The sequence below is a fragment of the Balaenoptera physalus genome (genome assembly GCF_965194825.1).
Source record: "Balaenoptera physalus genome assembly, chromosome: 20".
NCBI classification, from domain to species: Eukaryota; Metazoa; Chordata; class Mammalia; order Artiodactyla; family Balaenopteridae; genus Balaenoptera; species Balaenoptera physalus.
Window position 1 is genome coordinate 65,022,887 of NC_138901.1, and position 24,105 is coordinate 65,046,991.

At 44.2% G+C, this 24,105-nt stretch overlaps 1 protein-coding gene across 11 annotated transcripts in view; it reads left to right on the top strand.

Annotated features, from left to right (window-relative positions):
* Positions 1-7,780: 7,780 nt before the first annotated feature.
* DHRS7B (dehydrogenase/reductase 7B) overlaps positions 7,781-24,105 on the top strand; it is a 43,259-nt gene continuing 26,934 nt past the window's right edge. For 3 of the 11 annotated variants that reach the window (XM_082442908.1, XM_082442909.1, XM_082442910.1), the window contains exons 1-2: positions 7,783-7,900; positions 19,397-19,506. Coding sequence is in view for 7 of the 11 variants with exons in the window: in XM_082442905.1 (XP_082299031.1) it covers positions 23,095-23,216 (122 nt within the window). In the remaining 4 variants the exon portion in view is untranslated. Of the gene's footprint in view, positions 7,901-9,777; positions 10,000-19,396; positions 19,507-19,530; positions 19,553-23,080; positions 23,217-24,105 lie in introns of those variants that run through there. The other 8 variants (XM_082442900.1, XM_082442904.1, XM_082442905.1 and 5 more) reach the window with 7 other exon arrangements.

The window sequence follows — 24,105 nt, forward strand, 5'->3', positions numbered from 1 at the left end:
AGCAACGTCCCCCGGGAGTCCCAGTACAGACGCCCCCTAGTGCCCGGTGGAAGAAGAATGGGCCCGCTCTGAGTGGCACCGTCAGAAGGCACCGTGCCCCACTTGACGCTGGAGCCCCAGGCAACTGGGCCAGGCCTTTGTCCTGGCTTCATAGTCAAAAGGTCCTCACGTTTTTTTGTTTGTTTTTTTCAAACTATTTTTTTTTTTTTTAACTTTGGGTTTTTTAATTTATTTATTTATTTATTTTTGGCTGCGTTGGGTCTTAGTTTCTGTGCGAGGGCTTTCTCCAGTTGCGGCAAGCGGGGGCCACTCTTCATCGTGGTGCGCGGCCCTCTCACTATCGCGGCCTCTCTTGTTGCGGAGCACAGGCTCCAGACGCGCAGGCTCAGTAGTTGTGGCTCACGGGTCTAGTTGCTCAGCGGCATGTGGGATCCTCCCGGAGCAGGGCGCGAACCCGTGTCCGCTGCATTGGCAGGCAGACTCTCAACCACGGTGCCACCAGGGAAGCCCTGGTCCTCATGTTTTGACTGCAGAGTCACAGAGACACTGACGGGAGAGAGACAAGTGTGGCTCCGCATGGCACCTACACTCCTGTCCCAGCACAGCCTCTGGGGCAGCTGTCTGTGAGTAGATTTCCCGTGAATTCTGTAATTCTCCTGTAAACAACACAAATACATCACACTGTATTTGCGTGTTAAATTGCGTGATTTCTTAAATGGAAAACTTACAAATGTTCCATAAGTACTGTAATCCCATTTGGGGATTTTTTTCCATGTATTAAATACACCCAGAGGTTCAGAAAGTGGAAGTCCTGGGACTGAATATAGGAGAGAGGAGCAAGTCGGACCATGTCTCATGAAGCCAAGATTCAGATGCAGCAACCGTCAAATGGATTTATTCTGATTCAAATGAAACCCAAATTGTTCCTGGTGAACGTAAAATTGGATTGGCTTCTTAGGAGGCCTCCCACACTTCTTGCACACACCTGAGGCGTGTGTGTGTGCGTGTCTGTGCGTGCGCGTGTGTGTTGGGGGGATGCTTCTGCGTCCACAGGACCGAGTCAGAGGGCTGACTCGCTGGGCTCAAAGTGGGGACAGCCCCGTCCTGGCGCCGCGCTCTCTTTCCGGAAGGGCCGGGTGACATGGCTGTCTCCAGGGATGTGCTCTCGGCCAGACTCCCGGGTTCAATTCCCAGTGACCAATGTTTCGTTTTTTCCATTTGACAACAGCTCACTGTCTGGCACGCAGATGTCTTCCACAGGACTAGAGATACTTGGTGGAAATACCAGAGGGCAGAAGGGCTGTTTGTCAAGGGTAACGTTCCCTCGCTGTGACTCATCTAGCACATTCTTCCAGAACCTTCTGGGGTGATAGAAATGTTCTGCATCTGGTGGGACTGAGGAACTGAATTTTTAAATTTTTTTGAATTAATTTACATTTAAAGAGCCATGGGTAGCTAGTGGCTACTGTCTTGGACAGCACCGTTCTAGCCCTAGATGCCACGAGCTTCCTGTGGAAAAGTTAGTCTTATTAAAATGTTCGTCGCATCTGACACAGCCTTTATGGATATTCCTCTTGAATATTACATCTGATTGAGGATTTGAAGAAATACAGTGTAGATATTATTTGTTAGACTAGGCAACAGGACACTGCAGGACACTTTAAAAAGTCTTAAACCCTTCCTTCCAGGGAAGGCATATCACCTTTCTTATTTCTGGGAGTCACAGCACTTGCTTTTCTCTTAAGTTTCAGTGAGGAGCAGTAAAACTCCCCTTCCTGCCAAGAGGCTGAACATGTCCTAGGAACCACAAGTAACAGAACGTGTGTCTGTGTCTCTGGCTGACGCAGCAACAGCTCTCTTCTGTTATCAGATCCCTGTTCTTCTGGCCATTTAGTAACCTGGGCAAAACGTGGAGCTGGGCAGGAGGTTTCCGGGAGGAAGGGGTGGTCTGACATGTGCACACCACTGGGGAGGGGCTCAAGTCGTGACCCCCCAGTTCCAAGCAGCATCATACAAAGCACATCACTAAAGAGAAGTTCTTATAACTCCAGGAAGCCTCTGTAGTTACCGGGAAAACATGTTTTCTTTTCTGCCCTCATCAGAGGAAAGCCCGCTTATGCAACCTCGTATTCTTGCAACAATCACCCCGCCAACAGCAATCAAAGCAACAGCTACAGTTTACTGATCACAGCTTACGTGGTTCTTCACAACTGCCTTTGAGACAGGCAGGGACCTGGGACCCTTTGCTGCAGTGCTTGCACCTGGACACACAGGCAGCAAAATACAAGGAAACTATATGGGACTAAACATAACTGAGTGCATGCACAGTTGGGGTAAATTCTGGACAAAAGATACAAAGAGACCAAAAAACCCAACTGCCACTTTTGAAGAGCTGGGAGCAAAAACAGGGTACTGCGCACACCCCCTGCACACAACACCACCTAAGGGGTGGGCAAAACACCTAAGCCACCCCTCTGACCCGACCCCTGGACACACCCCTACCTTCACCCCATGTAAGGAACAAGCCCGCCCCCTCTCAGGGAGCTGGCAAACAAGGGAACCTGTTGTTTGTTCTCCCTCCCCACTGCTGCATCAGCGGCCCCAATAAAGCCTGGCCTGAATTTCTTGTCTGCCCTCTGGTCAATTTCTACTGGTTAAGGAGGCCAAGAAGTCTGGTGGGTAACACCTTTGGTCTCACACTTTATTATCTTCATTTTAGGTTGAGAAGCCTGAGGTTGGAGGTGGTAAGAAACTCAACATCTGTCATGTGGGGTTTTTTATTTTTGAATTTTAAACCTTATTTGGAATGAATAATTTTAATTTTAATTTTAAACCTTATTTGGACCACCAGGGAAGTCCCTCTTTGTTCGTGTTTAAATTGAATTGTCCATTTGTTTACTGTTGAGTTTTGAGAGTTCTTTATGTAATCTAGATATGAATCCTTTTTCAGATATATGATTTTCAAATATTTTCTCCTAGTCCGTAATTAGTTTTTGCAGCCCATTAACAGGGTTTTTGCAAAGCAAAAGATTTTAACATTAAGCCCACATTATCAATTTTTTCTTTTTTTTTTTTTTTTTTTTTAATGTGAGTTGTTTGGTTTTTTTTAATTTTTATTTATTTATTTATTTATTTTTGGCTGTGTTGGGTCTTCGTTTCTGTGTGAGGGCTTTCTCTAGTTGCGGCAAGTGGGGGGCCACTCTTCATCGCGGTGCGCGGGCCTCTCACTGTTGCGGCGCACAGGCTCCAGACGCGCAGGCTCAGTAGTTGTGGCTCACGGGCCTAGTTGCTCCGCGGCATGTGGGATCTTCCCAGACCAGGACTCAAACCCGTGTCCCCTGCATCGGCAGGCAGATTCTCAACCACTGCGCCACCAAGGAAGCCCTCAATTTTTTCTTTTATGGAACATACTTTTAGTGTCATGTCTAAGAACTCGTCAACTCCTATTTCTGCCAAATTTTCTCCTATCTTCTAAAAGTCTTATAAATTTATATTTTAGGGACTTCCTGGCGGTCCAGTGGTTAAGACTCCATGCTTCCACAGCAGGGGGCACAGGTTCCATCCCTGGTTGGGGAACTAATATCCCACATGCTGTGCACCGTGGCCAAAAAAACCCCCAAACCCTATAATTTTATGTTTTACATTTAAATTTGGTTCATTTTGAATTAATTTTTACAAAAGATGTGAGGTTTAGATTGATGTTCTTTATTTTTTATTTATTATATGTTTTGCCTATAGATATCCAATTGCTCCAGCACCATTTGTTGAAAAAGACTATCCTTTATGCACGGAATTGCTTTTTCAACTTTTTCAAAAATCAGACGGACATAAATGTGTGGAGCTACTTCTGGGTCCTCAATTCTGTCCCATTGATCCATGTGTCCATCCCTCAACATCACAAAGTTTGAGCGATATAATAAGGTTTGTAATCAGGTAGAGTGATTCCTCCCACTTTATTATTCTTTTTCAAAATTGTTTTAGCTATTGTAGTTCCTTTCCACATACATTTTATTTATTATTATTTTTTAATTAATTTATTTAGTTTTGGCTGCATTGGGTCTTCGTTGCTGTGTGTGGGCTTCTCATTGCGGTGGCTTCTCTTGTTGCAGAGTGCGGGCTCTAGGCGCGCGGGCTTCAGTAGTTGTGGCTCATGGGCTCAGTAGTTGTGGCTCGCGGGCTCTGAGCACAGTCTCAGTAGTTGTGGTGCACGGGCTTAGTTGCTCCGCGGCATGTGGGATCTTCCCGGACCAGGGATCGAACCCATGTCCCCTGCATTGGCAGGCGGATTCTTAACCACTGCACCACCAGGGAAGCCCCTATACATCTTTTATTTATACCTAAGTATTTCCATTTTTAAAAAATTATAGTTGATTTACAATATTGTGTTAGTTTCAGGTGTATGGCAAGAGTGATGCAGTTATATATTTTTTCAGATTATATTGCATTATAGGTTATTACAATATATTGAATATAATTCCCTGTTATACAGTATATCCTTGTTGCTTATCTATTTTATGTGTAGTAGTTTGTATTCTATTTTCATTTTCATTCAGTTCAATGTATTTTTATTTATTTTATTTAATTAATTAATTTTTTAAAGTTTTTTTTTTTTATGTGGACAATTTTTTTTTAAGTCTTTATTGAATTTGTTACAATATTGCTTCTGTTTTATGTCTTGGCCCTTTGGCTGCAAGGCATGTGGGACCCTAGTTCCCCAACCAGGGGTCGAACCCTCACCCCCTGCATTGGAAGGTGAAGTCTCAACCACTGGACCACCAGGGAAGTCCCTCATTCAGTTCAATGTATTTTTAACTTGAGACTACATTTTTGATCCATAGATTATTTAAAAGTGTGTTGTTCAGCTTCCAAGTTTTTGGATTTTCTTGTTATCATTCTCTTATTGATACCCAATTTTTTTTAAAGTTTTTTTTTTTTGATGTGGACCATTTTTAAAGTCCTTATTGAACTTGTTACAATATTGCTTCTGTTTTATGTTTTGGTTTTTTGGCCACAGGGCATGTGGGATCTTAGCTTCCTGACCAGGGATTGAACCAGCACTCCCTGCAATGGAAGGCGAAGTCTTAACCACTGGACCGCCAGGGAAGTCCTGATACCCAGTTTGATGCCATTGTAGTTGGTACACACTCTATAAAATTTCAATTATTTTAAATATGTTGAGGTTAGTTTTTATGGCCAGGATATGGTCTATCTTGATTTATGGTCTGTGAGTGCTTAAAAAGAATGTGTTGTCTCTGGTGTTAGCGGGTGTTCTACAAATCTTGATTAGATCCTGTTGGTTAATGTTATCATTAAGCCTTTCCAAATCTTTGCTGACTTTTTATTTGTTGTATCAAGTACTGAGAGAGGTGTGTTGAAGTCTTCAACTGTAATTGTGGATTTGTCTATTTCTCCTTTTAGTTCTATCAGATTTTTCTTTGCATATTTTGCACCTCTGCTGTTTGGTGCATAAAGATTTAGGGTTGCTGTGTCTTCTTAGGGATTGACTCTTCTATATGTAAGGTACCTTTCTGTCCCGGGTAATTTTCTCTGCTCTTTTTTTTTTTTTAACATCTTTATTGGAGTATAATTGCTCTACAATGGTGTGTTAGTTTCTGCTTTATAACAAAGTGAATCAGCTATACATGTACATATTTCTCTGCTCTTAAGTCAATTTTATCTGGTATTAATATAGCCACTCCTGCTTTCTTTTAATTAACTTTTGCACAGTTTATCTTTTTTCATCCCTGTACTTTCAACCTACCTATACAATTGAGTTTCTTGTAGCTAGCATAGAGTTTGGTTATATTATTTTTATCCACTCTGCCAATCTCTTTTTTTGTATTTAGACCTCTTTCTTTTAATGTTGTAATTATTAATATGTTAAGGTTTAAGTGTATCATTTTATTCTTTGCTTTCCATTTTTGTTTGTTTGTTTATTTTGTTTTGTTGGCTTTTTTTCTTCCTGTGGGTTAGTTGAACATTTTTGGATTCCATTTTGATTCATCTGTATTATTTTTTTAGTATATCTCTTTGTATAACTTTTTAAGTGGTTGCCCTAGGGATTTCATTATATATACGTAACTTATCACAGTCTACTGTTGTCTACATTTTATCAGTTCAAGTGAAGTGTAGAAAGCTCACCTCCTTTTATGTCTGTTTATCCCTTCGCATTTGTAATTGTTTTAAATATTTCCTTTGCATGCATTGAGAACCATATTGGAAAGTGTTATAACTTTTCCTTCAACAATTCAACATAATTTAGAAAATTTAAGAGAAGTCTATTTTGTTTACCCATATTTTTACTCTTACAGTGTTCTTTCTTTCTATATCTTAGAACCTAACGTTCTAAGATTCCTTCTTTATCATTGCCTTTCTGTTTATAGCACTTCCTTTAGTCATTTTGGTAGGGTAGGCCTGTTGGCGACAGATTCTCTTAGTTTTCCTTCATGTGATAATGTCTGTTTCCCTTTCATTCCTGAAGGATATTTTTGCTGGATGTAGAATTTTGAGTTGCACTTGAAAAATGTTGCGTCACTTTCTTCTGGCTTCTGGGTTTCTCATGCAAAATCTGCTGTCATTAAAATTTCGCTCTTGTTTTCAGATTTTGTGGATACTTGTGAGGACTTCCATGGTATGTTAATTGACTAAAGTGAATAAAAGCAGTGTGTAGAGTATTATGTTGTTTGTATAACAAGGGACGGTGGGGAGAATGCTGAATAGATACATAATTGCTTGACCACACATAAGATGCCTCTGGAAAGGCAAGCACAGCTGGCACTGTTACCAAGGTGAAGGAGAAAGGGGTGCCTGAACAAAAGCAAGGGAGGTTTTTCAATTTATACACTTTTGCCATCTCTTGAATTTTGAACCATGAGAATTCCCCTCAGTTTCTCTCTCCACATCCTCTTTCCATGCTTCCTCTTTTACCACTTGACGTCTTTACAAAATTTATTTTCAAGAATTACTTATATATTCTAAATAAAAGTCATCTTCAGATATACGTATTGCAAATATCTTCTCCACTCTATTGCTTGCCTTTTGCTCTCTTGATGGTGTCTTTCCACGTCTTAAAGTTAACGATGACCAATTTATCAGCATTTCCCTTTAGGGTCGGTACTTTTTAATGTCCTGCTGAAAAGTATTTTCCTCTCCCACGGTCACGATATTCTGCTGTTTGGGACTTCCCTGGGGGTCCAGTGGTTAGGACTCGGCGCTTTCACTCCTCTGGCAGGGCTGGATCCCTGGTCCCGGAACTAAGATCCCCAAAACCGCGCGACGCAGCCAAGCAAAACAAAACTAAAAAACCCCGATATTCTGCTGTTGGCTGTTATTTTCCAGAGTCGTGTCTTTCACATTTAGGTCTACAACCTATCTTGGATTGATTTTTTTGCGTGAGGTAGGGGTTACGGTTCGTCCCCCAACCCCGCCAATGACATTCAATTGATCGAGCACTTTTCCTTCAAAATAACTCTTCTCTTTCATTACAGTGGCTCTTTTGTGGGGAGAAGACGTGTGACTACATACCCGTGGGTCTGTTTCTGGCTTCTCACTTCTTTTGCATTGATCTTTTTATTTATCCTTGGGCCAGTATCACACCGCTTTAATTACTAAGGCTTTACACTCCGCAGCACACGTTCTTCAACTTTGTGTCCCCTGCCCTCTTCCCCAAGAGTGCACGCAACTCAAACCGTGACCTTCCGAATTTCCCTCTGGAAGATGGAGGGAGGGCACTTAGGCCGGAGGACGCAATTCAGACCTCCGCATCCAGCCCCTCCTACCTGCGCCTTGAGGCGCGCCCGCCCAGCGCGCATGCGCAGCCTCACGGCTGGGCGAGGGAAAAATACGTCACCGGAGAGGCGGGAGGATGGGGTTGATTCGCCATGGCCTCCGCAGCGAGCAGGTAGGGCTGCGAGCGGGGGAGCCTCGGTGGCGAGGGGCGTGAGGCCCCGCCCCGAGCTGAGGCGCGCGGCAGGTCCCGGCTCGAGCTCGTCTCGCCCGCTGAGGGGAGAGAAGTGGTGTGGAGGCCGAGCGGAGGCCGCGGACCCGGAGGGGCGCCCGCGCCGGAGTCCGGGCTCAGCGTTTTCTGGATGGGGAGCCGCGCCTTCGCTGAGCTTTGAACCTCGGTTTGCGCGGCTGCAAGTGGGTGTAGGCAGGCGGCGGACCCGATTTCCCCGATTCCGCGCCGTGCGCGGGCGAGACTGGCGGCACCTGGCCGGTGCAGAGTTAGCGCAGCAGGACCTTTGTTCGGAGGCAGGGCGGGGTGCTGCCTGCTGCGTACCCGCGGGGTTGCCACGGCATCTCTTGCTCCTCCTGCCCTTGCTCTGCTGTTCCCAAGCTGTGCGGCTTGGACCAGTGTCCTCAGCTGTAACTTTGGGAATAAAACTCCCCCCCCCCCCCCCCCCCCCCCCGCCCAATGAGGTTGTCGAGAAGCGTGGTGAGATTGCGCATGGGTGGTACTGAGCTAGCGTTTGGCACAGAATAGGTGCTCAACAAATGGTACCCGTACAACCCTCTTTTCAGTTTCCATTGCTATGGTGATTTGAGAATTGACGAGTTACTTGTGTTACGAAATAGTTAACGAAATAATTTTTGAGCTTCCTATACACGTGTTTAGTGAACACAATACTTGCTTCTCTTAATGGAATTACCAGGAAGTGCTTTTCACGTCTTCCAACCTGTGTGTGGGGAAAACAGAGGAAGTCAGTTTCTAGAAAAGTGGCAGATAGAAAAAGGGATCCTCAACTTGGTGATACAGGGATAGAATTAGCAAAAGTGATCTAATTCTTAAGGATGGGCAGGGAGCTAACTTTTTTGAGCACCCACGGAAATGAGTGTTGTAGACATCTCTTATTCCTCAGCACGAGAGAGTATGGTGAGTGGTATCACCATATGCTCCAGCCCAGTTTTGGGTGCTGAGAGCACCTACAGCAAATAAGTGAGGGAAGCGGGCTTTTGAAACGAGGCTTCTGTATAAAACAAACTCATTCTAGTACGGGGGTTGCTTCTGAAGAGGTCCTTGCTCAAGAATTTATTTTCTTAAAATATTTTTTAAAAGTTTATTTATTTATTTTTGGCTGCGTTGGGTCTTCGTTGCTGTGCGTGGTGGGCTTTCTCTAGTTGTGTCCAGAGGGGACTACTCTTCATTGTGCGCTGGCTTCTCATGGCGGTGGCTTCTCTTGTTGCGGAGCACGGACTGTAGGTGCGCGGGCTTCAGTAGTTGCAGCACGCAGGCTCAGTAGTTGTGGCGCACGGGCTCTAGAGCGCAGCCGCAGTAGTTGTGACGCACGGGCTTAGTTGCTCCGCGGCATGTGGCATCTTCCCGGACCGGGGCTCGAACCCGTGTCCCCTGCGTTGGCAGGTGGATTCTCAACCACTGCGCCACCAGGGAAGTCCTGTCTTCATTTATAGTGGAAGAAATGGACTCAGAGATGGGAAGAAATTTAGCACTGAACTAGTAAGGGCAGAGCCAATTCCATGTCACTCCAAAAGCTAGTGCTTGTCTATGTATTTCATTCATTCCTTCACTTCAGAGATATTTATTGAACAGCTGGTCTGTACCAGCAGGTGCTAGGTGTTGGGGATACACTGATGGCCAAAGCAGACACAGCCCCTGTCTTCAGGTAGCAACTTGAGTTGAAGTAGCAACTCATAAGCAATGAGTCTAGCAAGGGAGACACACAGAAAATAGAAAATGACCAACTAAATATTGGCTGTGGTCGTGGTACCCGCCATAGGAGACAGTAGAGGGCGCTGTAAGAATATATAATGGGGTCAGTGGCAGCAGGCGGGCTGAGGAGGGACAGGTTCGCGTTTCCTGAGGCGGTAGTATTGAGCTGAGACCTTAAGGACTGAGGTGGAGTTAAATTGGGCAAAGAGAAGAGTGAAGAGAAGGAGGGACGCACGTGAGGCCTCGAGGGTCGGAGGGGCTGTGTCTGGTAGTTTCGGAGCGACCCACGTGGCCGGCAGTGGAGAGTGCTTCCAAGGCAGAAGCGGACACAGGTTGGATCCCATCCGAGCAGTGCTGCGCCCCAGGGTTTATTTGCTTCCCAGGACATATAATCAACTCCACAAACCGTGTCTATGTTCCAACTCCTGGCCTCCTTCTTCAGACATGGTTAGGTCTCTGGTTGCCCTGGGTGGGGACGGATGTGCGAAGGGGCATAGACCTCAGTGTGACACTTGCTCAGTGTTGGTTACTTGCGTGGCAAAGCTGAATAGACAGGAGTGCCAGTATTGTATTTCACCCTATTTGTCTCTGCTTTGCAAAATTATTTAACAATTTTTGCAATGGTCCAAGTCCTGTGTTAGCTACCTAGGATACAAACGTGTAAGGATAGTTATTTAATTCATGTTTTATTAGCTTTCCATTTAAGATGCTACAGTTGTTTTACCAATATTATTCTTCAGGTGTGTTTGTTTACCATCTACTATGTGCTAGGCACTGTGCTAGGGACATAGCGTGAGCAAATAGACATGGTCTGTGTCCTCCTGGAGTTTAAGCTCCCAGTTGGGGCTGGAGGACGGAGAGGGAGGGGGAGCGAGTCAGGGAGATGGGGTTGGAGAGGTAGGCAGGGGTCAGACCATGCAGACCTCACAGGTCATGCCAAGTATCTGGAGCTTCTCCTAAGGATGGTGGGAGGCCACTGAAGAGTCTCAGTCAGGGAGTAGAACCAGCAGTGTGTGTTTATGAAAGATCACTCTGGCTTCTCCCTCGGCGGAGGCGGAAGTCGATGGGTGTGAGGGCTGTTTAAAAGGTAGGCTCAGTGGGACTTGGTAATAGGTTCACTCTGGGGTAAGATGGAAGAGGGAGGTTCAGGGCTGATTCATTTTCTGGCCTGTGTATCTGAGATCGGAACTCAGAGGAAGGACATGAGTTCAGTTTTGAGTAAGACGTCTTTGAAATGATCCAGGTGGGGTGTCACAAAGGCAGGGATGTAGGAGGGTCTGGCACTCACGTGACCGGAATGGCTGAGTGTCTAAAGCTCTTGTCAGAGAAGAACACCTTTCCCATTTTTTTTGGGGGGGGGGCGCTGTGCTGTGGGGCATGTAGGATTTTAGTTCCCTGACCAGGGATCGAACCCGTGAAGCGTGGAGTCGTAACCACTGGACCGCCAGGCAAGTCCCCACCTTTCCTTACTGAGGGAGCTGTCAAGGTGGGACCTGTGAGGTGGTCCAATGAGAGTAGAATTTCTCCACATTTATGTTGGGGAAAGGTAAAAATAAAATCTTCTGCCAACCTAGGAAATGCTCTCCACAAATGCGGAAAGAAAAGAATTCTGTTATTCAAGCATTAACCGAAAGTGGGATACAACACAGGTAATCTGCAAATGAGACTACAAAAACAGAAAAAAAAAACCCCCACCATTTACAGCCCATTACATACGTAATCTCAGGATTAACGGTAATTTGTCCTCTTGTAAAAAGACTAGACAACACCATTTGCTGTATGTGTTTTCATCCTAAATTTACCTGGTGATTGGGGTGGCCGTCTGTGCTAGTCAGTTGCCTTTCTCTGAAAGAAAAATAAAACATCCTTAATTTCTGTGAGCAGGTAGTCGAGGTGCCTAGGCTAAACTCCCATGATGTTACCTTAAGAGAGATGGCTCCCAGGCCCTTTAGAAAAAAACTCTTGGGTTTTACTTGTGGCTGGAGCTAGCTTATTTAGCCTTTAAAAAGGTTTGCTTACATACCAAAGGGGCAGAGGAAGGATTTACAAACTCTAGGTTTTTCAAAGAAATGCTCTAAGAAAAAGGAGAGAAAAATCTCTTTCCCTTTTTGCAACAGGGAAAAGTCAGTTTAAAAAATTTACTTAAACAGTGCAGTAAAATGTTGGACTGGAGCTCTCTCAGTATGGGAATTGTTCTGGAGATGATCTTTAAGTGAGTTCCATGTAGTTGTGCATAGCTAGGATGCCTGCAGGTGGTCAAATCTAGCCCATAATTTCTTGTACATTGATTTAAAGAAAAATATAGATCCAGATCCTGCTGGTTTCCAGCCAGAACTCTTGTCTCTGGTAGTTAACCCTTCCAGGACTTGTCCTCTTTAACGTCAATAATGTCATTTCTCACTCCTACCCATTGTTAAAAACATAAAATTCAACTGAGTAAATTTTTTTAAAATTAATTAATTAATATATATATTTTTGGCTGCGTTGGGTCTTCGTTGCTGCGCGTGGGCTTTCTCTGGTTGCGGCGAGCGGGGGCTACTCTTCGTTGTGGTGCTCGGGCTTCTCATTGCGGTGGCTTCTCTTGTTGCAGAGCATGGGCTCTAGGGCGTGCAGGCTTCAGTAGTTGTGGCACGCAGGCTCAGTAGTTGTGGCACACGGGCTTAGTTGCTCCGCAGCATGTGGGATCTTCCCGGACCAGGGCTTGAACCCGTGTCCCCTGCACTGGCAGGTGGAGTCTTAACCACTGCGCCACCAGGGAAGTCCCTAACTGAGTACGTTTTAAAGATATTACTGGCTTTCTTTGAGTCATGAATCAGGCAGCCTCCCATCTAGCAGACAGAGAGGAGCTCCGAGGAGCTGTACAAAGTGAAAGACTTTTACAGGCAGAAGGAGCGGGAACAGGAAGCTCTACCTGGGAAAAAGCGGGTTGGTTGTGGCGAGGTCACCCCCCTTTAAGGGATGCAGGGGTCCGCCAGGCATATGACCTCACTGTGCTGACCAGGCGATTCCTGATTCCCTGGTTTAAGATTCCATTTCTGGGAGAGGCTGAAACTAAATAAGTGAAGTTTGGTGATGTGGGGCTCAGCATTGGTGACTCCACTTAGAGCATATTTTCTTGTTTTTAACACCAGTTCTTCATATATGAGATATTTGGTAGATAAAGTTAGGATTTTAATGCAGAAATGAACTCTCCACTAATCTATTCTGGAGATCATAAATGTGGGGATGGAAATTGAGATTGAATGGCATGTAAATTTAGCTTGGAAGCTGCTTTCCACTCACCGAGGTAGGAAATTCAGCAGACTGTCTTTTAGATTCTACCTGAGTTATCCCTTCCATCTTCTTAAGTTCACAGTAACCTGAGACTTGGCCACTAAACTGCTTACTGGAGGGAGAGACGGCTGATGGCAGCTGAAGTGATTGAACATTGCTTACCAGTAGTTTGAACTTGTTTGCTGTAATCAGCCTTTTTTCATCATTAGTGTATAGGAATGCAAGAGATTTCTGTGCATTAATTTTGTATCCTGCAACTTTACCAAATTCATTGATTAGCTCTAGTAGTTTTCTGGTGGCATCTTTAGGATTCTCTATGTATAGTATCATGTCATCTGCAAACAGTGACAGTTTTACTTCTTCTTTTCCAATTTGTATTCCTTTTATTTCTTTTTCTTCTCTGATTGCCATGGCTAGGACTTCCAATACTATGTTGAATAGTAGTGGTGAGAGTGGACATCCTTGTCTTGTTCCTGATCTTAGAGGAAATGCTTTCAGTTTTTCATCTAGTATATCTTCTTTGGAAAAGAAAGTTTAGAGAAGAAACAGCTCATTTTTTATCTGGGTTATCTTTTATTCTTGTGTTGCAAGAGTTCTTTTTATATTCTGGACACTTGACCCTTATGAGATACATGATGTGCAAATATTTTCTCCCATTCTGTTGGTTGTCTTCACTTTTTTGATAGTTTTCTTTGAAGCACAGAAGTTTAAAATTTTGAGGTTCAATTTATTTTTTTCTTTTGTTGCTTTTGCTGTAGTGTCATAGCTAAGAAATCATTCCTTAATCCAAGATCATGAAGATTTACACTTAAATATTCTTTAAAGTATTTTATAATTTTAGCTCTTACATTTAGGTCTTTGATCATTTTGAGTTAATTTTTATATATTGTGTTCTGTAAGGTTCCAACTTTATTCTTTAGTTTGTGGATATCCAGTTGTTCCAGCATCATTTATTGAAAAGACTGTTCTTTGCCCATTAATTTACCATAATGTAAAAGTCAAAGCCATTCTTTAAAAACTCACTTGATTGCTAAAAGATTTCTATTTCATTTATGGGAAATGGCTTATGAGCAGTCTTTTTTTAGGTAACTGCCTAATTCTCCTTGAGTGGTTTTTTTCTTTTTGTTTCAAAGAAAATAAAATGAGCAAGTGGGATGTATTCCATGAATGCAAGGTTGGTTCAATATTGGGAAATTGATTAGTATCTTATACAGCATTATTAAGTATTAGGAACAATGATAAGATTATTTCTCTAGATGCCGAAAAGCCTGTCAAAAAATTCAATACCCATTATAATAAAAGCACTTAGAAAATAGAAAAAAAAAAGCCTTTATGCTGTTACATACCCTAGCAATAAACATGGTGAATGTACAAAATATGTTTTCGATTTAAGGTATTTTTTTTCTTTTAATATGGGCTCTGGAATTTGCCAAGTAATTTTTTTCAATTCTGAAAAGGCTCTGAGAGAGAAGTAAGGAGGGGAATGTGTATGGGGAAAAGTAAATCTGCCAACAGCGTTTGGTGAAATAAACAAATTGTTTGATGGCTTACTGTGGACATGTCCTGAGGCGACGTGGCCGTGTCCTTAGGGAGCTATTTGGTGGGGTGCTGCGAAATAAAGTGATAGGTCACCGGCTAGGCTATTTTTAAATGAAAGCTTAGAAGTTGGCTCTGGAAAACCCTCTCAGGTTATTATGCTTCCCTCCTCCTTTAGACCTCCAGAACGTAAGATTCCTTTCCATGTGTTTTCTGGCATTAAAGTCAGGACACTCTTAAGTTTTAAGTGGAAGCATTATTAAAAACTGCTTCAGAGTAAAGGGCATTTCCTAGTTAAATTTCACAATTATGTTTTCCAGTTCCAAAAATAACTGGGGGGACTTCCCTGGTGGTCCAGTGGCTAGGACTCCACACTCCCAATGCAGGGGGCCTGGGTTCGATCCCTGGTCAGGAACTAGATCCCACATGCCACAACTAAGAGTTTGCATGCCGCCATTAAAGATCCCGAATGCCGTAACGAAGATCCCGAATGCTGAAACTAAGACCCGGCACAGCCAAATAAGTTAATAAATAAATTAATAATAAAAAAAAAGCCTTGGAACTCAGAGTGAACCATCATCCTAAATAAACTGTCTAAGAGAGAGAACAGTGGGCAGAGGCAAATAATTTATCCAAATTCATGAGGAAACTAATTTGTTAGAATTTTAAAATAATCTGATTTCAACCATGAGCCTACTTGAAGTTAGACAGCATTTAATGGTTTAATCCTTTATGAATGACACACTTAAAAATTTTTTTATGGTAATAAAATATACATAATTTGAATTTACCATCTTAACCATTTTTAAGTGTATAGTTCAGAAGTGTTAAATACATTTATAATGTTGTGCCACCATCACCACCATCTGTCTCCAGAATTCTTTTCATCTTGCAAAACTGAAATTCTGTACCCATTAAAAAATATCTCCCCGTTTCCCTCCCTGCTCCCAGCCCCTGGCAACTCCCATTCTGCTTTCTGTCTCTGAGAATTTGACTACTCCAAGTATCTCATGTAAGTGGACTCATACAGTATTTGCTTCTGTGTCTGGCTTATTTCACTGAGCATAGTGTCGTCAAGGTTCATGCATATTGCAGCACGTGTCAGAGTTTCCTTCCTTTTTAAAGCTGAGTGATATCCCATTGTATGTACATACCACATTTTGCTTATCCATTCATTGGTTGGTGGACGCTTGGGTTGTTTCTGTGTTTTATCTATTGTGAATACTGCTGTTGTGAACATGGGTGTACAGATATCTCTTCGAGACCCTACATTCAATTCTTTTGAGTATATACCCAGCAGCGGGATTGCTGGATCATATGATAATTCTATTTTTAATTTTATTGAGGAACCTCCATACTTTTTTTTCAGTGGCCATACTGTTTTACATTCTCACCCGCAGTGCATAGGGTTCTAATTTCTCCATATCCTCCCACTTATCATTTTCTGGTTTTTTGATAGTAGTCATTCTAATGCGTGTGAGGTGGTATCTCATTATAGTTTTTATTTGCATTTCACTAATGACTAGTGATATTGACCATCTTTTCATATACTTATTGGCTGTTTTTATGTCTTCTTTTGAGAAATGTCTGTTCAAGTCCGTTGCCTATTTTTTTTTTTTTTTTTAATTTATTGGGTCTTCGTTGCTGCATGCGGGCTTTCTCTAGTTGCGGTGAGTGGGGGCTACTCTTCGTTGTGGTGCGCGGGCTTCTCATTGTGGTGGCTTCTCTTGTTGCGGAGCACGGGCTCTAGGCGCGCGGGCTTCAGTAGTTGTAGCACATGGGCTCAGTAGTTGTGGCTCGCAGGCTCTAGAGCGCAGGCTCAGTAGTTGTGGCGCACGGGCTTAGCTGCTCCGTGGCATGTGGGATCTTCCTGGACCAGGGTTCGAACCCGTGTCCCCTGCATTGGCAGGCAGATTCTTTTTTTTTTTTAATTAATTAATTAATTAATTAATTAATTTATTTATTTATTTTATTTTTGGCTGTGTTGGGTCTTCGTTTCTGTGCGAGGGCTTTCTCCAGTTGCGGCAAGCGGGGGCCACTCTTCATCGCGGTGCGCGGGCCTCTCACTATCGTGGCTTCTCGTTGCGGAGCACAGGCTCCAGACGCGCAGGCTCAGTAGTTGTGGCTCACGGGCCTAGTTGCTCCGCGGCATGTGGGATCTTCCCAGACCTGGGCTTGAACCTGTGTCCCCTGCATTAGCAGGAAGATTCTCAACCACTGTGCCACCAGGGAAGCCCCCGGCAGGCAGATTCTTAATCAATGTGCCAGCAGGGAAGCCCCCTTTGCCCATTTTTGAATCAGGTTGTTTTTGTTTTGTTTTAAATTTTAGGAGTTCTCTGTTTTAGATATTGCTCCCTTATCAGGTATATGATTTGAAAATATTTTCTGCTACCCTGTGGGTTATCTTTTTACTCTGTGAATAGTGTCTTTTACTGCACAACATTTAAAATTTTTCATGAACCAATTTATCTAGTTTTTCTTTTGCTACCTGTGCGTTTATAGAGTCTTATCCAAGAAATCATCGCCAAATCCAATGTCATGAAGCTTTTGCCTATGTTTTCTTGTAAGAAATATGTTTTAGGTCTTACATTTACATCCTTGATCCATTTTGAGTTAATTTTTGTATAAGGGTCCAATTTTGTTCTTTTGCAAGTGGATATCCAGGTTTTTTTTTTTTTAATTTATTTATTTATTTTTGGCTGTGTTGGGTCTTCGTTTCTGTGTGAGGGCTTTCTCTAGTTGTGGCAAGCGGGGGCCATTCTTCATCGCGGTGCGCGGGCCTCTCACTATCGCTGCCTCTCTTGTTGCGGAGCACAGGCTCCAGACGCGCAGGCTCAGTAGTTGTGGCTCACGGGCCCAGTTGCTCCGCAGCATGTGGGATCTTCCCAGACCAGGGCTCGAACCCATGTCACCTGCATTGGCAGGCAGATTCTCAACCACTGTGCCACCAGGGAAGCCCCTCCAGTTTTTTTTTAAATTAAATTAAATTAAATTATTTATTTTTTGGCTGTGCCATGTGGAATGTGGGATATTATTTCCCCAACCAGTGATCAAACCGATGCCCCATGCAGTGAAAGCACAGTCTTAACCACTGGACCGCCAGGTAAGTCACTGGATATCCAGTTTTCTTAGCATCATTTGTTTGAAAGACTCTCTTTTCCCCATTGAATGGTTTTGACATTCCTGTCAAAAATTATTTGACCATATATGCAAAGATTTATTTCTGGGCTCTCTATTCCATTGGTCTATGTCTGTCTTTGTGCCAGCACCACACTGTTTTGATTACTCTAGCTTTATAGTAAGTTTTGGTATCAGGAAGTGGTTCTTCCAGCTTCTTTGTTCTTTTCCAAGATTCTTTTGACTATTCAGGGACCTTTGAGAGTCCATGTGAATTTTAGGATGAGTTTTTCTCTTTCTGCAAAAGGCATTGTTGGGATTTTGATAGGGATTGAATTGAATCTGCAGGTTGCTTTGATTGGTATTGACATTTTAATAGTAATAAGTGTTCCACTCCATGAACATGGGATGTATTTCCATTCATTTATGTCTCGTTTAATTTCTTTCAGCAGTATTTTGCAGTTTTCATTGTACAAGTCTTCACCTCCTTGGTTAAATTAGTTCTTAAGTATTTAATTCTTTTAGTTGTTATTGTAAATGGAATTGCTTTTGCATGTATAGAGATACAACTGATTTTTCTGTGTTGACTTTGTGTCCTGCTACTTTGCTGAATAAATTTATTCTAACACATTTTAAACACATTTTTTGGAGTCCTTAGGGTTTCCTACATACAAGATCATATCATCTGCAAACAGATAATTTTACTTCTTCCTTTCCAATTTAGATGCCTATTATTTCTTTTTCTTTCCTGATTGCTCTGGCTAGAATTTTCAGTACTGTGTTGAATAGAGGTGGTGAAAGTTGGCATCCTTGCTTTGTTCCTGATCTTGGAGGAAAAGCTTTCAGTCTTTTACCATTGAGTCTGATGTTTGATGTAGGTTTTTAATGTATGGCTCTTACTGTGTTGAGTAGTTTCCTTGTATTCCTACTTGTTGAGTGCTTTTATCATGAAAGGGTGTTAAATTTTATCTAATGCTTTTTCTGCGTCAATTGAGTTGATCGTGTGGTTTTTTTTTTTTTTTTTTTTAAGATCTTATGTGGCCAATTTACTAGTTTTCATTTATTTATTTATTTATTTTCGGCTGTGTTGGGTCTTCGTTTCTGTGCGAGGGCTTTCTCTAGTTGTGGCAAGTGGGGGCCACTCTTCATCGCGGTGCTCGGGCCTCTCACTATCGCGGCCTCTCTTGTTGCGGAGCACAGGCTCCAGACGCGCAGGCTCAGTAATTGTGGCTCACGGGCCTAGTTGCTCCGCGGCATGTGGGATCCTCCCAGACCAGGGCTCGAACCCGTGTCCCCTGCATTGGCAGGCAGATTCTCAACCACTGCGCCACCAGGGAAGCCCGATCGTGTGGTTTTTTCCTTCAATTGATGTGGCATATTGTTGATCATCTTCATATGTTGTAGGATCCTTGCATTCCAGGAACAAATCCCACGTGGTCAGGATGTATAATCCTTTTACTATGCTGCTAAATTCAGTTTGTTAGTTTTTTTTGTTGAGGAGTTTGGTGTCACTCTTCAAAAGGGATATTGTTATGTAGTTTTCTTACAGTGTTTTTTCTTGGTATCAGGGTAATGCTGGTCTCATGGAATGGGTTAGAAAGTGTTCTCTCCTAAAACGGAGGAGTCACTAGCTAGGGCTGCCCTGGGCTGGTTGTGTGCCATGTGGCCAGCACACCAGCTTGGGTGGTTTTGACTTTGAATCAAAGCTTCAGGTGAGGCTCGTCCTCTAGACAGGCCATCTTATCACAATTCCAGTCGTTTAATTTTTGTGTTTCTTTGTTTATCGCCACTCTGTCTGTCTAGGCGGTGAGCTTCATGAGGTCAGAACCCACGTCTCCTTGGTCCATCGCCCTGCAACCCCGGCCCCGCCAGCACCCGGTGTGAATGGCACCTCATGTGCCTTAGGTGAACAGGTGAGCGAGAGCCATCCTGGAGCTGAGAGGACGCTCGGCACGTGAGGTGTGGATGTAAAGTAGGGAGCTTGGTCTTTTTACGAAACGCCATTAAAGCTGCCTGTCTGGGGACTTACCTGGTGGTCCAGTGGTTAAGACTCCATGCTTCCAATGAAGGGGACGCAGGTTTGATCCCTGGTCAGGAAACTAAGATCCCACACGCCGCATGGTGCAGCCAAAAAAACCCAGCTGCCTGCCTGGCTGCCTTTGCTCAGTTCCTGCCTGAAATCCTCTCTGGAAATGCTTTATTGCTTTTTTTCAGTTAGCTTATGAGTCGGCAGGACCTTAGCATTTACAAAGTGCTTCCCATGTGGTTTCTCATTGGAATAATCACCCCCATTTTGAAGTTAGGACACTTAGTTGCAGAGAATAAATCTGCTTGTGTCACACAGCAGGGACATGACAGGGTGAACTTGAACCCTGCTCCCCAGTGCCAGCTTGGTGCTTTTTCTGCTTTACACCCACAGTGAGCGCCTTGTGTGGTTTCTATCGAGGGGTCTGGGCCTCTTGTGTGCTCTGGGAAAGAGGGCAAGATCACTCAGGCATCTTCCAGTAACACTAAATTCATTTTATAAAGCACATTAGAAACCAAAATTGTGGGACTTGCCTGGTGGCGCAGTGGTTGAGAGTCCACCTGGCAATGCAGGGGACACGGGTTTGAGCCCTGGTCCGGGAAGATCCCACATGCTGCGGAGCAGCTAAGCCCTTGCACCACAACTACTGAGCCTGAGCTCTAGAGCCCGCGAGCCACAACTACTGAAGCCCACGTGCCTAGAGCCCGTGTTCCGCAACAAGAGAAGCCACTGCAACGAGAAGCCCGTGCACCACAATGAAGAGTAGCCCCCGCTCGCCACAACTAGAGAAAGCCTGTGTGCAGCAACAAAGACCCAACACAGCCAATAATAAATAATAACCTAAAAAAAAAAAAAAAAAAAAAGAAACCAAAATTGTTTTTTGTGACAAGGTGTCTAGGTAGCTATCATAAGTGTTGTTTTTAAAAACTGAACAAAGACTTTCGCCCATAATAAACGGTTAGCCTCCAGCACCCTGTCCTCGTGTCAGGAGCCCGCGCTGCAGGGTCTGGAGCTGTGCTCAGCACCTCTCATCCCACCCTCCCAGGCTGGGCATGCTGTGCAGCGGGGGCCCAGCATCTTACTGGAGAGCAGTGCTCGCTTCTCCAGGACTGGATGCTCAGGACCTGGTCTGAAATACTCGCAGGCCTTCCTCTTGGTTCTGTCTTCACTAATGCCAGCCTGCACTCCTTTAAACTGGGGGCCCTAAGGCTGGCATCCCAAAGTACACCCCGTAGACCACTCGTTCATGGCTCGTTCCAGCATTCCAGGGAGGGCCTGCTCACCTGAAGGTATCCTCTGGCCTCTGGTCCAAGTTACTCTGCCCTGGGTTAAAAGACTAGAGTAGACATGGGTGCCGGGAACTGCCACTGGTGAAGTATCTGCTGTCTGAGGTAGGATGCTATCTTTTCTTTTCAGTCAGAGACGGCCTTAGCTGCTGCTTCTCATGCGCTTGAGACCAAGAAAGAGTGGCTTTACTCTGCTTTTACTTTCCGAAATTAGATACGTATTTTCAGATATGGGTCATAAGCATGACCTGTAGCTTACGTCACCTTTAACAGAACAGCTGGCTGTCAGCGCTAACACACACGAGTGGATGTGGGCTGTGGGGACTGAGCCTGACTGCTTTTGCTGCCAAGCCCTTTCTTGCCCTGTGGCCTCGGCGTCCTGCCGTCCAGTTGGAACCCCTCTCTGCCCTGTAGCCTGATTTTCTGGTGCATAACATGGCAACTTATTTCATGACTAATCCTTCCAGACCTGAACTCATTATCATTTTTTAAAATTAATTAATTAATTAATTAATTAATTTTATCTTTGGCTGCATTGGGTCTTCGTTGCTGCACGCGGGCTTTCTCTAGCTGCGGCGAGCGGGGGCTACTCTTGGTTGCGGTGCACGTGCTTCTCATTGTGGTGGCTTCTCTTGTTGCGGAGCATGGACTCTAGGGGCGTGGGCTTCAGTAGTTGTGGCACACAGGCTCAGTAGTTGTGGCTTGTGGGCTCTAGAGTGCATGCTCAGTAGTTGTGGCGCACGGGCTTAGTTGCTCCACGGCACGTGGCATCTTCCTGGACCAGGGATCGAACCCGTGTCCCCTGCATTGGCAGGCAGATTCTTAACCACTGCGTCACCAGGGAAGTCCCTCATTATCATTTTTCACTTTGGAGGGTTTTCAGATCCCCTCCTTTGGTTTTCAGATGTAGCTCTTAGTGGTTTAATTTCTATGTGTGGTTTCTGAGTAGATTCTAACAACTTGTTTTTATTGACAGTTCAATTTATTTTATTTTTGTAACTGAGAGAAGAAAGGAATCTTAGGAACAGATTCCATCTGTGAAATGCAATGTAGAATTTTAGCTAAAGGGTGGAGAATGGAACAGATGGCATAAGAGGTGACGTGCCTGCTCCGAGTTGGTTTCTCGGTGATGGTCTTGTTTCTAGTTTGAGGTTCCGAAAGCCTCAGTAGAAAGTAGGAGAGTAGTGCAGACCCACAAACTTTCCGGCCGCCTGGCCCAAGTAACAGGCACCTGTGAAGGGGCTTTTCCACCTTCACACTCTTTTGACTTAGGTCTGGAGCTCCGTTGTGTGTGCTGCGAGAAAACACAAGCAGACACCTGGGCTCGTGACTTCCTCTCTCTGGTCACTTCCTGTGTGGGGGTGAGTGGGCGTGGCTGGTGCGGGTGGGCGGAGCCTGCCTCCCCTCTCTCCACGTGCCTGTCCTGCTTTTGGCTCTGGCTCACAGCACTGCTGGGCTGACTGTCCCTCTGTGCTATAAGCTCATCTCCAAATGCTGGGAATCGTGAGCAAGATTTTTTTCCCACTCCCTTTTTTTACCACCAGTCTTGTCTTCCAGTTATATCTGAAACTAGCAGTTTTAAGAAGCATTTTCGTATAAAATGCAAAATTTATAAGCATGTTATATGTCATTTGCAAAAAAAACCAGGCCCCTTTTGACCTTGCTTTACATAGGAGATTTATTTCCTGATCTGGAAATGTGGCCAGCCAAGACTTAGTTCTTCTCTTCCACTTGGGAGCTGTCCCTTTTGCTCAGAGCAGGCCCCCAGACACCACAGCAAGTCAGTGGGTCTGAGTTACTTCTTTGTCTAGCTCTCTTGGCCATCATAACTGTGGAGAGTGAGACAGGAAGGCGTTGGCACAGCTGCCTCTGAGAGTCTGGGAGACTCAGGGCCCATCGGTGTGGCCACGTGTACTGCAGAACAGAATGACAGGTGGGAGATCTTTAAGAATTTGAAAAACTCCCAGAAAGAGTTGAGATTGTCTATATTAGCAGCTTCACCTGGTCAGGGGAGTTATGCTGAAGTTAAACCTGACTCTAAAATTAGTGGCTTGCTTTGGGGTGTCTTTTCCCACCATCATCCTGAGTTACTGGGCAAAGCTGCACTGGTTTCTAGTTTACGTTCTGATTCTGTGAGAATTTGCCAGACTGAATGCAGATGCACTCTCCTTACAGAAAGTGGGCTGAGGATGGACCCCCTTAACCTGGTGCCGTATTTGCCTCGGGCAGAATGGTCCCTGGGGCCAGGAGACCAAGGCTGGCTTACGATGTTGGGTCAGGTGCTCAAGGAATACCAGACATGTACAAGACGGTGTGTGGTTTCTCTCTTTTCTTCATGTCAAGGGTTGCCAGCTTGGGCTTTGAACAGGTGCATGGAGCTGTGATTGTCTCAGTGGGGCGCCTTGCTGGGTGGGTTTATCTTCATCCTCTTCCTCCCCTGGGTATGAGAAAGGGGTGGACAGGACATTGTGGCCCTTGTCTGCTCTCTCTTTGCTGTGTTGGCCGCATTTTGTTTGTTTGTTTGTTTCTTTTTTATTTTTTTTAAGTTTATTGAATTGTAGTTGGTTTACAATGTTGTGTTAACTTGTGCTGTACAGCAAAGTGACTCAGTTATAGATACACGTATTGTTTTTCATATTCTTTTCCATTATGGTTTATCAAAGGATATTGAATGTAGTTCCCTGTGCCATACAGTAGGACTTGTTATTTATCCATCCTATATATACTAGCTTGCATCTGCTAATCACAAACTCCCACTCCTTCCCTCCCCTACCCTTCCTCCCTCTTGGCAACCACAAGTCTGTTCTCTGTATCTGTGAGTCTGTTTCGTAGATATGTTCATTTGTGTCGTATTTTAGGTTCTACATATAAGTGATATCATAAGGGTATTTGTTTTTCTCTTTCTGACTTACTTCACTTAGTATGATAATCTCTAGGTCCGTCCATGTTGCTGCAAATGACATTATTTCATTCTTTTTTATGGCTGAGTAACATTCCACTGTTTGTGTGTGTGTGTGTGTGTGTTTGTGTGTGTGTGTATACCACATCTTCTTCATCCATTCATCCATCGATGGACATTTAGGTTGTTTCCACGTCCTGGCTATTGTAAATAGTGCTGCCATGAACATAGGAGTGCACGTATCTTTTCAAATTATAGCTTTGTCTGGGTATATGCCTAGGAGTGAGATTGCTGGATCATA